The sequence below is a fragment of the Populus nigra genome, chromosome 16, assembly GCF_951802175.1.
Source record: "Populus nigra chromosome 16, ddPopNigr1.1, whole genome shotgun sequence".
NCBI lineage: Eukaryota > Viridiplantae > Streptophyta > Magnoliopsida > Malpighiales > Salicaceae > Populus > Populus nigra.
In genome coordinates this window covers 3,976,019-3,992,902 of record NC_084867.1, presented here as the reverse complement: position 1 = coordinate 3,992,902, position 16,884 = coordinate 3,976,019, and the positions used below count along the sequence as shown (strand labels likewise).

The 16,884-nt window shown below is 30.0% G+C and overlaps 1 protein-coding gene across 2 annotated transcripts; it reads right to left on the bottom strand.

Moving 5' to 3' along the window:
• Nucleotides 1-8,904: 8,904 nt before the first annotated feature.
• On the bottom strand, nt 8,905-15,572 carry LOC133676320 (2-oxoglutarate and iron-dependent oxygenase domain-containing protein CP2-like). Of its 2 annotated transcripts, none has more exons than XM_062097981.1 (9): nt 15,086-15,572; nt 13,986-14,033; nt 13,252-13,428; nt 12,980-13,130; nt 12,733-12,819; nt 11,762-11,886; nt 10,849-10,967; nt 9,669-9,775; nt 8,905-9,197 (listed from the first exon to the last, which is right to left on the bottom strand). In XM_062097981.1, the coding sequence occupies exons 1-8, from the start codon at nt 15,377-15,379 to the stop codon at nt 9,673-9,675; spliced, it is 1,104 nt and encodes a 367-aa protein (XP_061953965.1). In that variant the 5' UTR covers nt 15,380-15,572; the 3' UTR covers nt 8,905-9,197; nt 9,669-9,672. The 2 variants fall into 2 exon arrangements, with proteins under 2 accessions (XP_061953965.1, XP_061953963.1); XM_062097979.1 differs by having other exon boundaries at nt 9,669-9,780; nt 15,086-15,571.
• Between the last annotated feature and the right edge of the window lie 1,312 nt (nt 15,573-16,884).

The window sequence follows — 16,884 nt, the reverse complement described above, 5'->3', positions numbered from 1 at the left end:
TCCATTGGTGTTATGTTGAATTTTTATATTTTCTTCATTTTTCATTCTCTTTTGAAAAAGAGAAGGATGGGAATTACTTGGTTAGTTTATTTTTACCAAAAACTCACGTTATGTGAAAAAGCCTCTCATTTATTTAATTAAGTCATCGATAATAATTTATCATATTCAACTAGCAAACCCATTTAAATAAAAATAAATATGTTTTCAATAGATTTGTATATTTTATTTATAACATTATTTATATTTATATTTATATCTAAATCAATTGTTCATGGTCATCCGCATAATAACAAAAATAAAGAAAAATTACATCTAACATCTTAAAGTTTAGTAAAAATTGCACTTACCTATTGAATTTTAAAAAATTACAGTTTGCAACCTAGGTTAAAGTTACCATAATACACCTATATATTATAATAATTAGAGACATCAAATTACTCATCATTTCTCTTTCTCTTTTTTTGACTAACAAACAGTGTAGAACTTGTGATTTCTTCCCAATCAAACAACAAAATTACTATTAAAATTGATTTCTCGCATGAATTTATGTTTTAACGTAGTTGTTTGTACTGGGTTTGTGTTAAAAGGATTCATGTTCATGTTTATGTTAGATCTAGTTCTCTAGGTATAAATTTTTATTTACAACAATAAACAGATCTAAAATCAAGATAAGAATATTGAAAGTTAGACAGTTTTAACTGAAATTTATTAATATTCAAATCTTTGAAAGAAAAAAGAAAACTAAATCGAATAAATCTATTTGTTTTTGTATTCAAGATTCTTAAAATCTGTTTGGTTTCTATAGATTCTTGTTTCTTGATTGTGGAATAAATGTTTATATCATGTTGAGTTGAAAAATATTGAAAAGAAGAAAACCCTGGATAGGTAGCAATGGGTAAAAATAAGATTGTTATCTCCACCACCAACAACAACAATGATAAAATAGAAGATGTGCAAAAGGGAAAAATATCAAATATAACATCACTGGAAGAAATTAGTGAAGAGGATTTTAATAAGTAAGAAGTTATTGTAGTTAAAGGTACTCCTTTGAATGAAGATGCTTTTGAACTCACCAATTTTAAACATGGTTTAAGTCTATCAACTTATCTAACTATTGTTTTTATGTCTGAACCAATGATCTCTTAAATATTAAATGTTAGCTTTAATTTGTCTTATTATTAAGTGTCTTGTATTTGGTTATCATTAGATTGTTTTGGTATTTTTCTTTTTAAATGTCTTTATATATTTTTCCCGATATATATTCCATTTCACCACTTGATTGTGAGAACTTGTGTAAAGAATATTTATACTCTGGTGGTCTCATTATAACAACCTTTTTGTGGGGAAATAAAGAGCCAATGTTTTGCTTATAACCTTTATTTTCCATGAAAGATTTTAAAACCTAACACCAATTGTTAGCATGGCATGGACATTAGTTGCTTCAAATTTAGCACCACCCGGTAAATGGTGCAAAAACTTTCATGGCTTGTTAACTTAGTTATGCGTCCAACGTTCTCTTTTTCATTCAAAATAGGGTTAAACAACAACAACGAACAAAGACATTGGATGGTAAGAGATATGTACAAGAATCAAGTTGGAGGTGGATACATTTTGGATTATATAATCTTTCTTAAGAATAAGTTGTTCAAAATAAGCCATTAAATAAGTTGTTTGTTGAGGTACAAGTAGATGATAGTTCCAAAAAATCTTTGGTGTCTTCTATGAATAGTAAGAAAGAAGATAAGAGATGAATGTGGTTAAAGTTATTCATATTGAAAAAGAGGAACGAGATTTAGGGAAAGGGGAGATTGACTTGGATTTAGAGGTGAAAAGTGAGGGAGGAATGACAAGAGTGTTGATGTTGAGAAGAGGGTGAAGTCTATTTAGAGAGTGTTAGTGTGATTAAAGATAACAAGTGTGTGATCTTACTACTAAAAGTTTGTATAGAAATGAAGATGATGATATTTTCTCTTTTTTAAAAATTTTAATATTGTGAAGTGTTAATATGAGAATCTAGATGGATGATGTAGATTTAGATTTTGGGTGGAGGTGAAATATGGGCATTTGTGGTATTTTCATTAATTTAACACAACAAGGGCTCTTTAGTCATCAAAGAAAAAATAATGATGAACATGTAAATAATCAAATAATTTTTATTGACTTTTTTGGAATGCCAAGTACAAAATATAAATTGTTACATGCAAACCAAAGTTTAGAATGCAAACCGTAATTTTTCAAAACTTAGTAGGCAAGTGCAATTTCAACTGAACTATAGGATGTCAAGGGTCAATTTCCTCAAAGTTAATTATAAGAAAATAATAAGATAATTCAATAATTGCATACATTGTTGATGTGAAAAGATAACATAGTTGTAATATCTATAAAAAGTAAGGAACATTTGTTTTATGAGGTGTTTGGGATAATTGTGACGGTTATTTTTTAAAGTGTTTTTTGTTTGAAAATGCATTAAAATAAAAAATTTTTTATTTTTTAAAATTAATTTTTAGATATTAGTACATTGAAACGATCCAAAAACATCAAAAAATTAATTTGAAGCAAAAATAATTTTCAAAATTTTTGAAAACTCCTGTTGAAACACCCCTTTAGATAGAAAGGATGTATGAACATGAATATTAAGGATTTGCTTTTGCATCAAAGGGAAAGAAAATAGTGAAAAATGGATGAAGTTTATGTTTTCATAATAAGGATTAAATATTTTATACTTTGAAAAAAAGTATACATTTATATAGAAAATAAAGATCGAACCTTAGAATAAAAGGTACTAATTGCTAATGAAGCTATTTAAAATTCATTCACAAAAAACAAACAATTAGGGAATTCTAATTTTTAAGGGTCAAAATAAAATATTTAATAAACGATAAAGGTTATGGTTTATTTTTCTCTCATGATAGTTATCGCATTAATAATGGATAGCCTTTGTTATTTGGTTAACCGAACTTGCATCAACATTAACGCTATTTATCTCTTAAAATGATAAATAATAACCAAATAAAATATTCAATTTTTATTTGTTATTATTTTCTATTTCATATTAGGAGAGTAGTACTTAAACCAATACATCAATCACTCAAAGTTGTCAATTTTGGTTTGGTTGGTGTTTCGTTTTTCTTATTTTATCTTTCTTGTTGAAACGATATATTTCAGTTCCAAATCATTTTAGTATGTTGTTTCGGAGTCATATATTGTACACACACACTTAATTGAACATACATAATTCCAATTCAAATCTAAAAATAAATTAATTTTAAATTATGCAATATAAACACAATATCAAGCATCAAAACATAATTTTAAAATTTAAAACATTTGTAGTAACTCAACAAAAACAAAATGTTAAAATATTGAGAAATTAAAATGTTGATCTTGATCCTGTGGTGGTTTTGTAAGGAAAGTCATCAACCAAATATTTAAATAAATAATCATTTTCACTAAGCTTATTCTCACCATCAAAATAAATCTCTTCATCTTCTAAAATCAAAATAAACAAAGATACTTCAATAGTTTCTCAATTTATATCATCTCCATTTAAAAGGGTAGGTTTTCACAAATCCACTCATTTAATAGTTCAATGATATCAAGGCTAATGAGATCAGAAGCATCTCTTATTTTGCTCAAATTCCCATAAAGTAAAAATATGAAATAAAACAACATGAATATAAACCATATATATTAGTGATAAATTCATTTTAAAAAAAAATAATATAAATGTTAGTGAAAATAGTAATAATCATTTTCAATATTATTATCAATAGTATGATAATTGTCGTACCTTAAACGCAGGGGCATGATGACACTTTCAGATGGTGTTCTAGATGGTTTTTAGTTTCATAAAGAAGTCGTCACTTAGTATTATGATTACTAAAAATCCTAACTACTCTTTTAAATATTCTAGGCAAGCAATTGATTGTGTAAAGGGAAGTTATTAACACCCTTAGCATGCCCTACTTGAGGTAAGTTGCATTGTTTTTTTTTCTCTTTGTTCATTATAGTCTAATGGTGTTTCTATTCCTATTAGCCTACTATGACGTGTTTTCTATGATGAACAAACCTTGGTTTCATAAGTCAAGAACTTGGTTTAAAATAGTGAAATGTCCTCAATTATCATTAAGGTTTCTTTTGGGGTAAAACTAGAATTTTTGCTACTATATCATTCCAAATAATATTTCAAATAAATTTTCTTGCGGTTTTATCTTTATATTAGAAGTGAATGAGTTGTATTATTCTCAATAATATTTTGGATATTAACCTTATATCGAATTTTTTATCCTTATATTAAAGGTGAGTAATAAAAATTTATTATCCTTAATAATAATTTGGATATTAATCCTTTTTAGGGTTTTTTTATCCTTATATTAAAAGTAAATAATATTTTCTTGACAAAAATAAGCTTTTAATGTTTTTTTGAAAGACTTGGTCATATGTTATTTAAAATAAAATTGTATTTCTTAAAGAAAGGTTTTTCTGTTGTTTTTTTTTATGAAGGGAAAATGATTTTATTAATACTGAAAAAGTGTTTCGCGTATAGGTCATAATTTCAAATATTACATACGTGGGGGTAAAAGAAACAAAAAGTGGGGAATTCAAAATTAATTGTAAAATTATCTTTTGAACATTAAACATATATTAAAACTAGACAAAGATCGTGTTCGACAAGATGCAAATAAAATGTTTTTATCAAGGATAATTTTACCACGATATCAATTCAAAAATAATTATTGTTCATCAACTCAAAACCGAACAATGCCAAACATCCACACAAGTTTTATTAATTTCACTTACTTTGTTCAAATTTCATGTTAATCCAGATAAATCAAAATAAATCCAAACATAACTCATGCACCAACATAATGTCCAAAAAAGCAATCTTAATCCAAAAAAATAATCTCACAATTCAATACAAATAACCACAAATTAAAAAACACACACACACACATCAAACCAAATTATAGTGTCCAAACAATCCAAATATTATACAAAATAATATGCATTTGGTTTTAAAATTTCACAATTGTATAGCAATTTGTCTAAAAATGATTTGTGTTTATAAATCGATTTTGCGAGACATTTGAAATGTCCAAGATATACAGAAATTGATAAAGAAAGATTGCAGGAACAGTGGCGACGTGTGTATCACGTGCCATCACCATTATCGATGCGTGGATTCACATACCGCTGCTTCTGGAGAGGAGTGAGCTGGTGGATCTGATGGTGATTTATCTCATCTTCACCTGTAGACTGGCGGTGACACCCACTGCTCTCAAGGACAAAGATTTGGACTTCCAAAGCTTTGGTTTTCTCTCTCTCTCTCTCTCTCTCTCTCTCTCTCTACTATAACTTTTCTTTTTTACTCGACTCCTTTTTTAGCTTGAATTTTAAATTAAATCATGTGGGTGTTGCCCCTATATGACCCAGTAAACTTGATGGGCCTAAAAGCAACTAGAACGACAAGTAAAAACATCGTTTGATTGTAAAAGGAATTTCAAGGTGACATTTTTTTTCAATATTGAGACGACGACAAATCAGATCGACCTGAGTTTCGCAACTTAACCCGTCAAATCCATGACCTGAGCCATAAACCTCACTAAGTTTAATAACTTTGTGTCTTTAAAAGTATTTTTATTCAATTATATAATAACAAAAATTGTCGTTAGCAAAATTGAGTATCAACTTACTATCGAGATATTTGTTTGAAACTACAGTACTTTCTTTTTAAAAAAAACCAAACTAAATTATGAAGTCCAATTCCAAATCAACCTAAGTTGATTCGTCAAACTTCTGATCCGGATCATAAACTCCACTAGGTTTAATAACTCTGTTTTTTCTGAAAATATTTTTTATTTAATTATACAATAATAAAAAATAGATGCACGTAAAATTAGACACCAACTAAATATCAGGTTGTTTGTTTGAGGCCATGATAAACTTACAAAAAGTAAACTAAAACAAATTATAAAGCTTAATTCAACATAAACAAAATATTAAAGGATCAAATTGGAAAAAAGTAAATACTCAAAGAGAGAAAAAAAAAAAAAAAGGTCATGCACACAGGTGTGGGGCAGGCCTGCAAATTAGGACTGTTTTTATTTATTTTTTTTATTTTTTAAGGAGCGTGTGGCATGCTGTTAGAACTTTTAGACCAAAATTAAACTTAGAAAAACTAAAGGGACAATAGAGAAAGAAAAAGAAAAGTAAATGGATTAAATAGAACTTTTTCACTTAAATTTGAGATTAGTTATATGGTTTCTCCTTGATTTACCCTTTGATCATTTTTTGTTGAATTTTATCTTTCTCAAACAAACCTTATCAAATTAATCATTAATATGATCGTTAGAAAAAAAAAAACAAAGGGTGAAGGAGAAATTACCATAGCCCAAGAATAAGATTACTATTCATTGGAATAATGATTTGGCAATATTGCCCCTGGCTCAAAAATCCTTTCAACTTAGCATTGAAGACAAGGTGGTCTTTTTACCATAATAAAATTGTATTTTACAAATTGTATGAGGTTAGGTTGGTCACTTCGCTTTTTTTTTTTGCATAGTAAAAATACAAATTTAACTCTAGAATAATATATATATATATATATATATATATATATATATATATATATATATAAAATGTCTATTACCGAAGAATGTTTTGGTCTTTTTAATTTTATCAAAATAGTGTAATTATTATGATGTCCTTAAAGAAGAAATCAATTTTACTCTCTCACTAGGGGATTTTTTGTCATTTTATATTGGTTTTATTGTAAATTTGAAGGTTTCTTAGAGAATTTTTTATAATTGAAATATGTTAAATATAATTAAAAAAAATGGTGGCTTATGCATGGCACACGCCAACATTTAGATGTATAGAGGGCGGTCCGACAATCAAATGCAGCCTTCTAGAGTGGCGTTTTGAAAGGTCTCAACATCCCTAACCCAATAAGACAGAACATGTTCTAAGATTCACGGTGGTTTGATGTCGGCGATCATGTTTTTTTTCTCCATTTTCTCTCCCCCCCCCCCACCTAGATTTCTGCATTATCCCCTTAAAAATTCAAGAACAATCCTTTAATTTGTTGATTTTTCAAATTTGATCCTTTTTTTTATTATGATTATTTTTATTTTGAATCATTTATAAAATTGACATGTCTTCTCAATTTCATCCCTCTAATTTTTTTTTTGTCTTTCAAATTTGATCCCTTTTTTATCAATTTTTTGTTTGAAATCATTTTTCAAGTTGATTTAGTTTAACGATATCACCCTCCTTTGGACTTTTTTCCTATCAAGTTTAATTCTTATTCTTTTTATTGTCATTTTTTTCTTTGATATGTTTTAAAAATTGATATTTTTAAATTGGTTCATAATAAACTTTTTAATTGGACTCGAATTTAGAGTTTCACGGGTTACAAGTTTTTATGATTTCTTTTATAATTCCATCCCGCATGGGTTTTTTTCTATCAAATTTGATCCTTATTTTTGTTATTGCTATTTTTATTTTTTTTTTGCTTTTATGAGTTTTGAAAATTGATAATTTTTTCACGATTTCATATTCAAAATTAAATTGGTTGAGAGTTAAGTTTCTTAATTCAACTAGGGTTTAAAATTTCATAGGTTGCAAGTTTTGGATATTCAACCATAGGAGGTTTAATCAGGTTTGCTTAGGGTTTTTTTTAAGCTGATTTTTTTTACTCAATTTTTTAAAGTTTTACTTTGTTATTTTTTTCAGTTTGACTTATAAAGGGTTAATCTTAGATTCATAACTAAAGTCACTAATTTTTAAGGTTAAATTAAGTTAACTTTAGTTTTTCTGTTATTTTTTAATTTTATTTATTTAAATTTCATCATAATTTAAATATTAAAAATTGACCTTTCATGCTTTTTATTTCCTTTCCTTTCAAGTGGTTCTTTGTTTCTTGTTTATTTTTTATTATAACATTATTACAATCTTATATCTATTGTTATAAAGTTTATAAATTAATCCAATTTAACTGAGTTTTTTTCTTGTTTTTTTTTTAATTATTTTCACCTTTTAACATTAGAATTTTTATAATTGCTCATGTTAATTTTATTTTTTTTGTTATCTTTTCTTTATTTTTTTTCTTATCATTTTTTTAATTGTCGTTGATTTAGATTACCAATTAGTTTAGTTATTTTTTGACCTTTTTCTTTATTATTTTTTCTTATTGTTGTTATCTTTTTATTTATATTATTTAAATCACTAGTTGGTTTGGTGACTAGGTATTATTTTTTCCCCTTAACATTTTTTTACATCAAAAAAAAAAAAGATTTAACCAGTCAGTCGACAACCCGGGCCACCACAAATCTAAGTAGAAAGCTATAATTAAAATAATAAAAAAAAAATGAGGTCAAAATTTAAAATTAAAAAAAAATTATTACCATGGATCACGTTTTGGTATATTTTATAACTTCTTGAAAGGAAGAGTAAATATTATTAAATTAAAATCTTAAAATAACTATTACTGTCTAAAACAATAAGGGTAGAAAACATCTCTTTGAAAGTACCAAATTTACTCCAAAAATTGTCTCATACATAGATTTAATTTCTATCTTCATCTTTGCCTCTTTTTCTAAACATGTTTGTTGTTTTTTTTAATCATGTGGCACTAACCAAACTAAAGAGATAGCTTTCCTGCTACTAACAAATTTTTTTTTTTTTTTTTTGGATTCACGATGCTAACAGAATTAAAATTGCCAATCCAAACATGACTGAAAATAAAGCTAGCCGTTCAGTTCAAACACCATGCTGATGCAAACCAACGGACCAGATGATGCAAACCAACCTGCAGCTATGTTCACAAAGTGTCACTAAACATTTTGTAAATGATCAAGTTAAAGAATTATTGACAGAGCTAACTGTGGTTCCAAATAGCAAAGCTATCCCTAAATATGGTGCTAAGAACTTTTAATTATGATCACTGATCAGACTGATCCTAAATCTTTTTACAAAATGTGCAGGCATACTGCTATCAGCTACAAGCAGATTCATCTCATGCACTTGACATAATTTGTACATACAAGTTACAACCAAGCTGGAGCACAAAACTGAACTTCTAAAGGTTACCAACTGCGGCGCTTTGCATCCAGAGCTGCACAAGTCTACAATTAACAGAAAAAAACTACAACTGAAACAACTTACACTACGGATTCACCATCCTTCCTTAGCAACTCCTGCAAAAGATCAATTTGTTCAAGTATTAATTCAATGCTTTAGTCAAGCATCTCTCTCTCTCTCACTCTCTCTCACACACACACACAAGCACGCGCACGTGCACGCATGCATGTGTGCATGTTGCAACTTGAAAAACAAAACCTTTTTCAGTTTTGAGTCTTTTCTAGATGCTATGGTGATTTTCATCACCAGTATACCATTATTTGTATAGGTAAATGCCTATTCTTTGGAGGCTCAGGGGTTTAGAAATGTCAGACAAAGTAACGCTATTCCCTCTGATGTAACGTCCAAGGAGGTGATCTGGATATGATAATAAACATCAGGCATGTTTATTTATTTGTAGTGTATGGATTGCTTCTTTTTATAACCCTGCCCTATTTATCAGAATTGTTTGTTGCATATATTGCTCATGCAAGCATCACCAAAACCCAGAAATTGCAGAAATGAATTAGTTTTAAGACTAAAATTACCGATTTAGTAGCAGCAATGGATGCCCGTTGCCTTTCTTTCTTCTCTCGTGAGCACTCTCCACACCAATTCGAGAAATCTTTTTGATATTTCTTCATCTCTCTGAAGACTGAACTGTATAGAGACAACACAGCGTATTTTGAAGAAATAAATACCTTATAATTACTAGGAAAAGTAAAGTTCGATGTGAGAAGCAAATTACTACTTCAATCTCATATTTAAGCTTGCCCAACTCCTTTCTGAAATGCCTCAATTTATCTGTCTACTTTCCAAATGAAAATATATGGTAATCCATGACTTTACAAATGACTCTTGGATATCTAATAACATCAACGATTTCAATTAAACATAAACATTAGGTGTCTCTTTAAATAGTTAAAAGACCAGAAGGAAGAACTATTAATGGGATCGAGGAAGTACATTTAGCATAAGGAAATAAGCATCGTAAAAAAAACTATGAACCCAGTAAGTTGTCATACAAATAGATCAAACAGAGGCTAATAAAGATAGAGGTCAAGCAAAAATTTGCCTGAAAAGTGTAGACAATATAAGCACAAAACCTTCAGTGCACCAAAAAACTTTGTACATGCACATAAATTTACTAACAGGTCTCAATTGAATCTTCCAGTAAACCTTTTCCAGGAAAAAAAAAACAATGGATGAAATATAAATGATGCAGTGGGAAATCTAAATGTTACTAGACTCATTGATTAAGAACCTTTCCATATAATCCCAGCACACTTAGCAAGGTTTAATGAAAGTCAGTAATGCTAGGGATACTAAAACTGATTTACTAAATCCTTTTACTAACTGCAGTGTCCTCTTTATTAGGATGGCTATTAAAATCATGGTGGGATGGATCATAACAATTAGTGCAGTACTTGCCATCATTAAATTACATGCACCAACTGCAAAGTGTCATATCACTTGGAAAGAAAGTCAGTAAGAACTCTTGGCATCTCTTGAAATATTTTGAAATAAAAGGAGCAGCAAACAAGAAAAGAACGGATACATACAACACCAAATGAGCAGCAATCAAATTGCTGGTGAAAATGCTAGAGGAAAAATGGTTTGATGAAAACTAATGATAATTCACTATGCAAACATGCTTAATGAATGACCAAATTATTTCTTTTCCTGAAGTCAGGCCATGTAAGATGAACAGGCAGTGAAAGGAAATACCTTCTGCACCACAGGAGTAAATTGATCCTATGACCAGATGTTGTGGCCCTAGCACCATGCCTATGACGACCAAGATGAAGCACAGCTTGTCCAGGAATATGAGAGTAATCAAATATTTCCTGCTTTCAAGGAAAACACTCCATAACAAATATAGAAAAATATAAAACTTGAAAAAAAAAAAAAACTAAAGCTATTAACAACACAGTTTTGCACGAATTCTACAATATAGAAACCATATAGCCTTGTCATACACAATTGATTTAGAAATACTGGTTTTATGAGATTGTAAGAATATAAATACCAGATGACACATTATAGTTTCAAAATTCAAATGAATGTTAGCAATTTAATTAGCTTAGCCATCTACATGGCAAGTGGTTCTCAATGGTCAAGTAAAATAGAAGTGACCACAAACCTAAGTTTTCATACCAAAAATCTAAGTTTTCAGTTTCCATAGAAAGGGATTTAGATGTTTTTGGAAAATGGAAGGTAACACCTTTTGCCATCTACCTGACAAATTGAAATAAATAGTTTCTGGGTCCTTAAAGAATCTAGTGTTCTTATCCTGATTACAAATCAAAGATCTCAACACACAGAATTCAAAATGATAGCAACAATAGGCCTAGATGACAAGAACTATAATCTGGAAAAGATGTAAAACATTCAGCAACTTGCTAATCAAAGAATAGTTTTATGATTGACAACTTGTACATGTGAACCAACAAAATTATTTATAAGGTGATTCATCCATACAGCATACAAACATGGAGAACTAAAAATAGAATCCACTGGCTCTCTGCACAAAAGCATAGATCAAAGGAAAGTTTTCCTTCTAAATATAGATAAGCTCAAGTCTTAGATCTGTCTTGTGCTAATCTGCTTGAAAAATATTCCACATTAAAGACTAACATACCTCTGGCTGACTTCCTGTATTTACATGTTTATCACACCTTGTGCCCCGGAAAAACAATTCTCCGCCAGAAAATTGCTTACCCAAGCAAACATTCAAAGTTACTTCAGAGTCATCCACATGAAAGCCTATAAATATAAATTATATATATTTAAAATCCGGAATTGACAGATTGTGCAATCAAATAAAAGGTGTGTCCATGCTGTCTTTTCTATTTTCCTTCCTTTGTGTGTGCACGCATGTGTAGCTATAATGACTCATCAATGAAGTTAATATAGAGATTTTGACATGGATATATTTATCTGAGTAGAATATGAATAAAAAATACAGAAAAGGTGAATTATATTTCCTATTATCCACCAAGTACCCATCCCCTCCATATAATTCACAATTTCTAGGAAGCATCAGCAAAAATTCATGCACCTAATTTACAAGGTTGGTAAGAGACGTAAACAAATTCATGGATGGTAGAAGGAAAAAAATCACTAACTAAAATATTCAACATAATAAGGAGAGGGGCATGACAATCTTAGTGTCAACCAATGTCTAACATACTAGTGCAAATGTATCAGCTAAGACCTAATATAAGCATCATTACAATATAGACTAAATAACCCTGAAAATGGTACAAGTGAAGACAGCATGCTACACAGATGGACTAGATGTAGACACTACCAGCACGTTATCATAAAAAAAAAAAAGTACAAGCATACACAGTGCACCAATTGATGTTACACACAGATGCAAGCGTGGATTTTGACTAGACAATAAATAAAGTAGAATACAGATTGCAGCTAACATAGCCACAGTACAGCCCATAGTCATGTCATGCTTAAAGTCACAATATCATAAATTTTTTCAGACCTACAAGCCATAAACCGCTTGGTGGTGCATAGTTAAAAAAAAAAAGAGGGAATAGAAATAGAAACTCTTAACAAATATTAATTGCAAAAGGAATGCATTAAAGCACGCACCTAAGTCAACATCCCAATCTTTGCCATATTCAACAACAAAACCATGATGAGAATCCAGAGTTGCCCCACCAACATCAGGAAAAAAAACTGCATGAGAGGGTGATACAGGAGGCAAGAAAAATGATCATACAATTTGTGTTATTTTGGACTAAAATAGGAAAAAGAAAAATCTTCTAGTGAACATATGATACAGATCTTCTAGTGAACATATGATACAGCTTATCAAATATCAGCACAAATGTATCACCTTTAGATATAGGACGGATAAAACCATCCATAAGCTTGTCAAGCATTGTTTCAAGGCCAAAATCATCCAGAACAGCTCCGTATTTATTCATTGTATTTGGTCGCATGATTCGAAATTTTGTATCATTAACCCATGCCTCAAAATTTTCAACCTGGAAAATGACATTAAATAAGAGAATGCAAAAGAAAAAATAAACATCTGGATGTAAAAGACTTTTTTTTTGTGGGTTCAAGAGTACACAATTACATGTGGCAATAAAACATAAGATTCACCTCTGCTACTAGCAATTCACAAAAGCGTGGCTGAAGCATCTCAAATGTGAGCACACCAGGAGAGGGTTCTGATATTATGCTTCTAAGACTGTCCTCTGTATTATCATTGATTGCTTTCATGAAGGAGGGGACAAAGAAAGTAACGGGGTGCATTGTGTATAACTCTCTTTTCAAAGGCTGCACAAATATGACAGAGCAAATGAGCAAGGCAAACAGATTGTTACTTGATTGCAGCATTCATAAACTATTAGCATAAAAAGAACTCCCAAGTCCCAAACTGCATTTCTTCACAAGACTGAGAATTTGCACCTTAACAGAAAACCAAATGAGATTACATATACAATAAAAAAAAATATCTCTATCTCTACACTTCACATCTCCACTACCATCTTGAGACAGACCTAACCTCTCAACATTTTCATTGCTATTCCTGATAACCTGTAGCATTCTATATGGCAGATAGAACTAATTCGACCATGCAGAAGTCTCAATTTTCATAAAAAGGCTCCTTTATTTTTTCTAGAATGGGGGACAGGCAAAGCATGCAAGTTTATAAAAGGAGACTACCACCAAATAACCATTTAAAAACTTCTTGCAGCTTTGCTTCCAGCCAATCAGAACAACACTTCAGTGTGGAAAACAGGAGAAAAAAAAAGTAAACATAGAACCCCACTGTCCTCCACCTCCACACTAGTAAAGTAGAAAAAGTAACCAAATGTTACAATGTCTCATACCTTATAATGCGATATTATCTTCTGCCTGTATTCTCTATGTTTCTGAGCCTGATAAAAACATCAGAATGAAAGTTATGCAGTATTGGTAAGCAGTTGTCTACCTCATCTTTATATATGACAAGTACAGTGAACCATAACAAAATACATCATGCCATTACAATGCATAATCCCCTGTTCCCAAATCAACACCCCGGAAGAGAGGAACCCTTCCCAACCTTGCATAATAGATATTCTCACTCATCCCAATCTCCAAGGAATCCTGGAATTACAAAATACTAATCCCAAGTATCAGCATCATTTTATCAAATCAGTAGAGTCCTGTTATTAGGTTACCTTCAGTTACTACCCAGCCAATGCAGTACCTTGTTATTTTCTTTAATTTCAATAACTAGGAGTGCTTGAAATTTTCAAAAAAACTGATAGAAAATATACGCAGAAGCTGTCCACATTTCTTAGGTCGGCTTTATATATTTTTCCATGGTTTATTTTGTAACAGAGGAGCACCCCAGAGGCTACAGGCTTTAAGCTAAGTGAAGAAGAAAAAGATGGGAAAACTTCCATAGCAACTTTAGTAATGCCAAGAATAGTAAGGTGCTCTTAATTTATGTCCATGCAACTGTAAAGTTCCTAGCAAGTTTTAAGGCAATATTACGAAATTGTAATTAAACCTGGGCATTAAAAAGTAGCATGCTCATTGATAACTTTACGATAGACAAAAGCGTGAGACATAAGATGAGTATATCCACCTTCTTTTGCAATTAATACACACAAAAGTTTTTTTTTCCCTTTTCTGTCATTTTTTTTGTGAAAACTAATTTCAGAAATTGCAAAAGCTCTTCCTAACAATACCATATATGATGATGCCATGCCACCAGAAATAATTTCCATTCTCTCTTGCTAACTTCATTCCAAATTTTACCGGATAGCAAGCAAGGGTCTAAGGGCATTTCCGTCATTTCCATAATGATATGTCCGTTAGAGAATTGAAAAGGAAGAGCAGGCAAAACCCTAACAATGCAATTGACTTACCAGGAAACGAAACATAATTTTCAACGAAAAAAAATAAAATAAAATCAGAAGGCGTGATAATTTGAACGTACTCTGGTTCGCTCTCCATGTGGCAAATACTTTAATAGAATATCTCTCATGAACTTCACTTTCTCTTCTCTACTATCATGAAGCATATTCGGCGGCAAGTATTTCTCCAGCGAACTAAAAATCGAAGGACAAAAATCCAGTTGCAGATCTTCATAGCTCTCCGGCATGTGATCCTTGTTAGCGTGTAGTCTCAGCCTCTGACTCGGCACAATCACTGGAGCTGGTTTTTTCTCCGGTTCAACCACACCGTTTCCTCCTCCGATCACCGGAGGTGATTCCCGGCGATCCCCCGACATGATGAAGATCAGTCTGTGGAGGTATGGAGAGTGTTAGGGTTTTGCTTCACTGCATTGATTGAGGATGAAACGGTAATATTTTTTAGGAGAATTAGGGTTTTGTTTTATGCTTTTTCGGGAATTCTGGTAGTGCTGGTTGCGAGCGTGAAATGAGAGTTTTTGTTGTTGCAGTTAGGGTTTGGTCAGAACGTTATCGTATTTTTTATCATTTTCAGAGCACAAGTGTTAGTACGCGCTACTCTTGGAGCGTAACAAGAACGCGGATCTGGAGTGGGTGGAAATTAGACCTGCGAACTTTTATTATTTTTTCCAATCCAGCGCGTGGCTGTGGTTGGATGATTTCGGTGTTAAAATGGACGGACGGGATAAGTATACTTATCCTCCAACTATCATACAATTCTCAATTAGGTAAAAAAAGAAGAAGAAGAAATTAACCCATTTATTCTCGCCTTTAAAGTTTTTGCCTTTGAAATTATAATAAGAAACAAGGACCTCGTTCTCTGTTTGGTCATAAATTTTTAATAATGGATTAAAGCAATGTTTGATGGACCGAAGATGTAATCAACGTTGGTTTTTTTTTTTTAAGTATCTAGTTAAGAATCATGTACTAATTTAATTGGGGGACACTATATCCTTTTGCTGCTATTTGAATTAAATTAAGTTAGTGATTAGGAGTATGGTAGTTATTGTTTTTTTAAATATTTTTTATTTAAAAATATATGAAAATAATATTTTTTTTATTTTAAAAAATTATTTTTGACATCGGACATTAAAACAATTAAAAAATATTTAAAAAATTAATTTCAAGCAAAAACAATTCATAAAATTATAAAATATGTTTCAATTACAAAAACAAATAACCTCTAAAACCTCGTTTGTTTGTTGGAAATTATTTTTTTAAAATGATTTATATGAAAAGTGTATTCCTAAGAAGTTGGAATATGTTTTAGAGTATTCGGTGATACCATGAAAAATAAGCTGAAAAACAACTTATTAATATTTTAATTTTGTTTCAAGTTTATTAAAAAAATAAAGATCAAATCTAATAGATAAAGAGGTTAAAAGAGAATGAAATAAAAAAAAACTTCAATTTCACAAATCATCTCAAATCAAATAAATAGTAATTAAAAGAATGAAAACCAATTTTGATAGATAAAAAAGTTAAAAAATGATAAAATTCAGAAATAAAATTACAGTTTCATAAATTATTTCAAATAAAATAAATAGCGATCAACAGAATGAGGATCATAAATGATAGATTAAAAAAAATTCAATTAAAAAAAGGATAAAAAATAATAATCAAAAGAATAAGGATCAAAGTTGATATAAAAATCAAATTCAAAAAAATTAAATTCAAAAAAAAATAAATTCAAAAAATAATTCAAAATAAATTGTATAGTAATTAAAATATCAAGAAACAAATTGATATAATCAATAAATAACAAGATATTTTTGAAATTTTTTACAATTTCTGAAAATTGTATTTCTTCTAAAATAAAAGTAAT